This window comes from Nanorana parkeri, unplaced genomic scaffold, assembly GCF_000935625.1.
Source record: "Nanorana parkeri isolate BGI_ZX_2015 unplaced genomic scaffold, ASM93562v1 scaffold3647, whole genome shotgun sequence".
NCBI classification, from domain to species: domain Eukaryota; kingdom Metazoa; phylum Chordata; class Amphibia; order Anura; family Dicroglossidae; genus Nanorana; species Nanorana parkeri.
In genome coordinates this window covers 7388-13784 of record NW_017309915.1, presented here as the reverse complement: position 1 = coordinate 13784, position 6397 = coordinate 7388, and the positions used below count along the sequence as shown (strand labels likewise).

The following is a 6397-nucleotide window of genomic DNA, read 5'->3' as shown; positions in this document are numbered from 1 at the left end:
TTCAAATAGTAGAGCTTTAAGGATGCATCAACTCACTGAAATCTTCATTTAAGGGCTTCCTTGCCCACTTTTATTAAAAAGAAAGTTCACAAAACAATGCAGTTACCCTTGCAGGGGTTCTTCAACATCTCTTGGCAATACAAAGATATGCACATCCAGCCCCTTGGCTTTGGACTTTAAGCACTGCTGCTCCGGCCTCAGACCTTAGGCCACTGTCTGTTCCTTCAGACAGCCTTGACACCGTGCTAACATGCACAATCGGTTTCATAACCCGCAGTTTCCTGCTGCACTGGACTCCATTCTGTGCTCCGGTAATGACAATCACGCTGCGTCTGGGAGAAGACACAGCGGCGGTTGTTGTGGGAGCTCGGGTCAGTGAGCCGGGAACAAAGCCTGGCATGCGTGTCACGGCCCCTCCCCCTCTGCCCACTAGAACATAATACATAGTGACATGTTAACCTTGTCCTGTATGAAGTCAACCGGCGTCTACCATTGTGCCCGGACTCTATGTCTGCTTCTCTTTATATTTCATTGTTATGTCTATATACAGATCATCATCATCATCATCCTCATTAATATAGAGTTCCCTCCACCACCACCGCCATTAATACGGAGTTCCCTCCACCACCACCGCCATTAATACGGAGTTCCCTCCACCACCACCGCCATTAATATGGAGTTCCCTCCACCACCACCGCCATTAATATGGAGTTCCCTCCACCACCACCACCACCATTAATATGGAGTTCCCTCCACCACCACAGCCATTAATATGGAGTTCCCTCCACCACCACGGCCATTAATATGGAGTTCCCTCCACCACCACCGCCATTAATACGGAGTTCCCTCCACCACCACCGCCATTAATATGGAGTTCCCTCCACCACCACGCCCATTAATATGGAGTTCCCTCCACCACCACGGCCATTAATATAGAGTTCCCTCCACCACCACGGCCATTAATATGGAGTTCCCTCCACCACCACGGCCATTAATATGGAGTTCCCTCCACCACCACCGCCATTAATACGGAGTTCCCTCCACCACCACCACGGCCATTAATATGGAGTTCCCTCCACCACCACGGCCATTAATATGGAGTTCCCTCCACCACCACGGCCATTATTATGGAGTTCCCTCCACCACCACAGCCATTAATATGTAGCTGCCCCCTTTGTAACTATAACATCCTCCACCCTTCTGGGGAGGCTTCCACAAGACTTTGAGGGGGGCGGGGGGTCTGTGGGAATTTGTGTCCACTTGTCAGGTACTGATGTTGGATGAGAAGATCCGGCTCGCCATCGGCGTTCCAATTCCAGAGGATCAGTAGGTGACCTTTGGGGATCCATTGGAACGGTGATTGTGAGCCGGATCTTCTGTTCCTGGGGCTCCTCCAGAGGATCAGCAAGGTTCCTTAAGGAGATGGCAGTCTTCCTCTACAGGCTCCCTACTCAAGAAACCCCCCAGAGGAGAAGACCGGGCTCCAGTTCACCCCAAAGGTGGTCAGTAGGGTTGAGGTCGGGGATCTGTGCAGGACAATGGAGTTCCTCCACCACACTGGTCACACCATGTCTTTATGGAGCTGGCTGTGTACACAGGGGACAGTCATGGGGGAACAGAAAAGGGTCTTCACAAGGCTGGAGGAGTGCAGAGTATTTGATTCTAGGGGTCCTCATACACGGCCTAATCTTCCTAGTCATGGATGACGGGAATGGGGGTCAGATCATTAGCAGCCCTGGTTATGGCTCATGGGAACCGATCAAGTTTTTGGTTTTGTTGCTGTTGTAGACCCTGAGCCTAGACTAGGATAAAGCTGCCACAGGCATTGGTGGTCCAACACTGAGAATGATCACATGACCCTCCAGCGGCCCATCACCCTCTGAAAGACTGGCCCATGTAGCGGGCACAATAAGCTGTGGTGACCATGTTGTGGGTTGGCCATTGTAGAGGCCCCGTCCATACCTCCAGCTTGTGCTTGGTGTCCTCTCCCAGCAGATCCCGGATCTCCTCGTTGTAGATCTCCAGGTACGAGGCTCGCACTAGGAACTTGGTGTTCTCGGCACACTGCGGAATGGGGGGGAGGAAATGTGCGGACCGGAGTACAGAGAAGGCACAAGGATGAGAATGATGAACCCGCCATCTGACCCGTCCCTCGCCTGAGCCACCTGGCCCGTCACTCGCCTGAGGCACCTGACCCGTCACTCCCTCTGAGCCACCTGACCCGTCCCTCGCCTGAGCCACCTGGCCCGTCACTCGCCTGAGGCACCTGACCCGTCACTCCCTCTGAGCCACCTGACCCGTCCCTCGCCTGAGCCACCTGGCCCGTCACTCGCCTGAGGCACCTGACCCGTCACTCCCTCTGAGCCACCTGACCCGTCCCTCGCCTGAGCCACCTGGCCCGTCACTCGCCTGAGGCACCTGACCCGTCACTCCCTCTGAGCCACCTGACCCGTCCCTCGCCTGAGCCACCTGGCCCGTCACTCGCCTGAGGCACCTGACCCGTCACTCCCTCTGAGCCACCTGACCCGTCCCTCGCCTGAGCCACCTGGCCCGTCACTCGCCTGAGGCACCTGACCCGTCACTCCCTCTGAGCCACCTGACCCGTCCCTCGCCTGAGCCACCTGGCCCGTCACTCGCCTGAGGCACCTGACCCGTCACTCCCTCTGAGCCACCTGACCCGTCCCTCGCCTGAGCCACCTGGCCCGTCACTCGCCTGAGGCACCTGACCCGTCACTCCCTCTGAGCCACCTGACCCGTCCCTCGCCTGAGCCACCTGGCCCGTCACTCGCCTGAGGCACCTGACCCGTCACTCCCTCTGAGCCACCTGACCCGTCCCTCGCCTGAGCCACCTGGCCCGTCACTCGCCTGAGGCACCTGACCCGTCACTCCCTCTGAGCCACCTGACCCGTCCCTCGCCTGAGCCACCTGGCCCGTCACTCGCCTGAGGCACCTGACCCGTCACTCCCTCTGAGCCACCTGACCCGTCCCTCGCCTGAGCCACCTGGCCCGTCACTCGCCTGAGGCACCTGACCCGTCACTCCCTCTGAGCCACCTGACCCGTCCCTCGCCTGAGCCACCTGGCCCGTCACTCGCCTGAGGCACCTGACCCGTCACTCCCTCTGAGCCACCTGACCCGTCCCTCGCCTGAGCCACCTGGCCCGTCACTCGCCTGAGGCACCTGACCCGTCACTCCCTCTGAGCCACCTGACCCGTCCCTCGCCTGAGCCACCTGGCCCGTCACTCGCCTGAGGCACCTGACCCGTCACTCCCTCTGAGCCACCTGACCCGTCCCTCGCCTGAGCCACCTGGCCCGTCACTCGCCTGAGGCACCTGACCCGTCACTCCCTCTGAGCCACCTGACCCGTCCCTCGCCTGAGCCACCTGGCCCGTCACTCGCCTGAGGCACCTGACCCGTCACTCCCTCTGAGCCACCTGACCCGTCCCTCGCCTGAGCCACCTGGCCCGTCACTCGCCTGAGGCACCTGACCCGTCACTCCCTCTGAGCCACCTGACCCGTCCCTCGCCTGAGCCACCTGGCCCGTCACTCGCCTGAGGCACCTGACCCGTCACTCCCTCTGAGCCACCTGACCCGTCCCTCGCCTGAGCCACCTGGCCCGTCACTCGCCTGAGGCACCTGACCCGTCACTCCCTCTGAGCCACCTGACCCGTCCCTCGCCTGAGCCACCTGGCCCGTCACTCGCCTGAGGCACCTGACCCGTCACTCCCTCTGAGCCACCTGACCCGTCCCTCGCCTGAGCCACCTGGCCCGTCACTCGCCCTGAGCCACCTGGCCCGTCACTCACCTGAATGCTCTCGAAGATGTGTTCGAACGCCCGGGGGATGATGCCCCTCTGCGAGGGCGGGTCCGAGATGCCCTGCATGCTGAAGGATTTCCCACTGCCCGTCTGTCCGTAGGCAAAGATGGTGCCATTGTACCCTTCCGTGACTCCCTGTGGTGAGGGAACACAGACCGGTCAGAGTCATAAACCACCAGAGGAGATTGTACATTCTCGGCTCCCGCAGACTCGCATGTCCCTGGTCAGTTTTATGACCAGAGTCTGCGTTGTCCATGGCAACCTCTCCGAGTTCTCCAGGCAACCCGCTAAATACTAATACAGGAACCGTATATCCTGACTAAGGATGAGCAACTCTGTCCGGCCAGTCTTGTGATCCAGCCGCCCCTGACAGATAGCACAGCCAGGTTCTTAATCTCCACTACAGCAGCAGATCAAGCCCCGGCCTGCCTATGATGATGATGATTTCACATCTGCGTGGAGTTCAGTTTTACCATTTGAGCCGGCACTGAACGCACCGTGCGCAGCTCAGCAGACGGCAGGAACTGTTGTTTACCCGTCACTCTGCCGCAGTAATACTTTAATGCCGATAACACTCCACAATGCAGACAGACCGTCCCTGTGTACACAACGCACTGCGCTCTGATGTGCCGGCCAACTGGGATCAGCAAATATCGTCCTCATACAGAGTCCTGTGTATTCTTCCAGACCTGTGCAGTCATCCCGTGTGAGACCGCTCACTGCTGCTCTCTGTACTTGTGCTGGGTGACTGGTCTTGTCTCCGCCCCCTCCTGTAATAAAGACCGGTCACTGCTCCTCTCTCTCCTTGTGCACGGTGACTGGTCTTGTCTCCGCCCCCTCCTGTAACAAAGACCGGTCACTGCTCCGCTCTCTCCTTGTGCTGGGTGACTGGTCTTGTCTCCGCCCCCTCTTGTAATAAAGACCGCCCACTGCAGCTCTCTCTCCTTGTGCAGGGTGACTGGTCTTGTCTCCGCCCCCTCCTGTAATAAAGACCACTCACTGCGGCTCTCTCTCCTTGTGCAGGGTGACTGGTCTTGTCTCCGCCCCCTCTTGTAATAAAGACCGCCCACTGCAGCTCTCTCTCCTTGTGCAGGGTGACTGGTCTTGTCTCCGCCCCCTCCTGTAATAAAGACCGCTCACTGCTCCTCTCTCTCCTTGTGCAGGGTGACTGGTCTTGTCTCCGCCCCCTCCTGTAATAAAGACCACTCACTGCTCCGCTCTCTCCTTGTGCAGGGTGACTGGTCTTGTCTCCGCCCCCTCCTGTAATAAAGACCGGTCACTGCTGCTCTCCTTGTGCAGGGTGACTGGTCTTGTCCCGCCCCCTCCTGTAATAAGACCGCTCACTGCTGCTCTCTCTCCTTGTGCAGGGTGACTGGTCTTGTCTCCGCCCTCTCCTGTAATAAACTATGGGGGCAAGATTTGGGGTGGTGGGGATGGGTCAAAGTTAGGTGATAAGGTGGCTTAGTATTGGGGGGTGGGGATAGTCAATGTTGGGGTAAGGTGAGGGTTGGTGATGGGATATGGTGAAGATTGATTATAGGGTGATGGGGACGGATCATTGTTGGGAGATGGGGAAGGGTAGTTTTGGGGTGATGGGGATGGGTAATGGGGAAGGTTGGTGTTTGGAGTGATGGGGATGGGTCGATGTTGTGTATTAGGAAGAGTTGGTGTTTGGAGTGATGGGGATGGGTCATTGATGGATGGTGGGGATGGGTAATGGGGAGAGTTGGCGTTTGGGGTGGTGGGGATGGGTCATTGTTGGATCGTGGGGATGGGTAATGGGGAGAGTTGGGGTGGTGGGGATGGGTCATTGTTGGATCGTGGGGATGGGTAATGGGGAGAGTTGGCGTTTGGGGTGGTGGGGATGGGTCATTGTTGGATCGTGGGGATGGGTAATGGGGAGAGTTGGGGTTTGGGGTGGTGGGGATGGGTCATTGTTGGATCGTGGGGATGGGTAATGGGGAGAGTTGGTGTTTGGAGTGATGGGGATGGGTCATTGATGGATGGTGGGGATGGGTAATGGGGAGAGTTGGCGTTTGGGGTGGTGGGGATGGGTCATTTTTGGATCGTGGGGATGGGTAATGGGAAGAGTTGGTGTTTGGAGTGATGGGGATGGGTCATTGATGGATGGTGGGGATGGGTAATGGGGAGAGTTGGCGTTTGGGGTAGTGGGGATGGGTCATTTTTGGATTGTGGGGATGGGTTATGGGGAAGGTTGGTGTTTGGAGTGATGGGGATGGGTCATTGTTGGATCATGGGGGGGAGGGGATGGGTAATGGGGAGACTTGGTGTTTGGGGTGGAGGGGATGGGTCATTGATGGATGGTGGGGATGGGTAATGGGGAGACTTGGTGTTTGGGGTGGTGGGGATGGGTCATTGATGGATGGTGGGGATGGGTAATGGGGAGAGTTGGTGTTTGGGGTGGAGGGGATGGGTTATGGGGAAGGTTGGTGTTTGGGGTGGAGGGGATGGGTTATGGGGAAGGTTGGTGTTTGGAGTGATGGGGATGGGTCATTGATGGATGGTGGGGATGGGTCATTGATGGATGGTGGGGATGGGTAATGGGGAGAGTTGGCGTTTGG

The 6397-nt window shown here is 57.9% G+C and overlaps 1 protein-coding gene across 1 annotated transcript in view; it reads right to left on the bottom strand.

The window, feature by feature from the left end:
* KIF17 (kinesin family member 17) overlaps positions 1–6397 on the bottom strand; it is a 17853-nt gene that overhangs the window by 9281 nt on the left and 2175 nt on the right. Inside the window, exons 3-4 of the mRNA XM_018575213.1 lie at positions 3804–3950; positions 1963–2064 (exon numbers count right to left, since the gene is read on the bottom strand). Of these exons, the coding sequence (XP_018430715.1) occupies positions 1963–2064; positions 3804–3950 (249 nt within the window). The remainder of the gene's footprint in view (positions 1–1962; positions 2065–3803; positions 3951–6397) is intronic.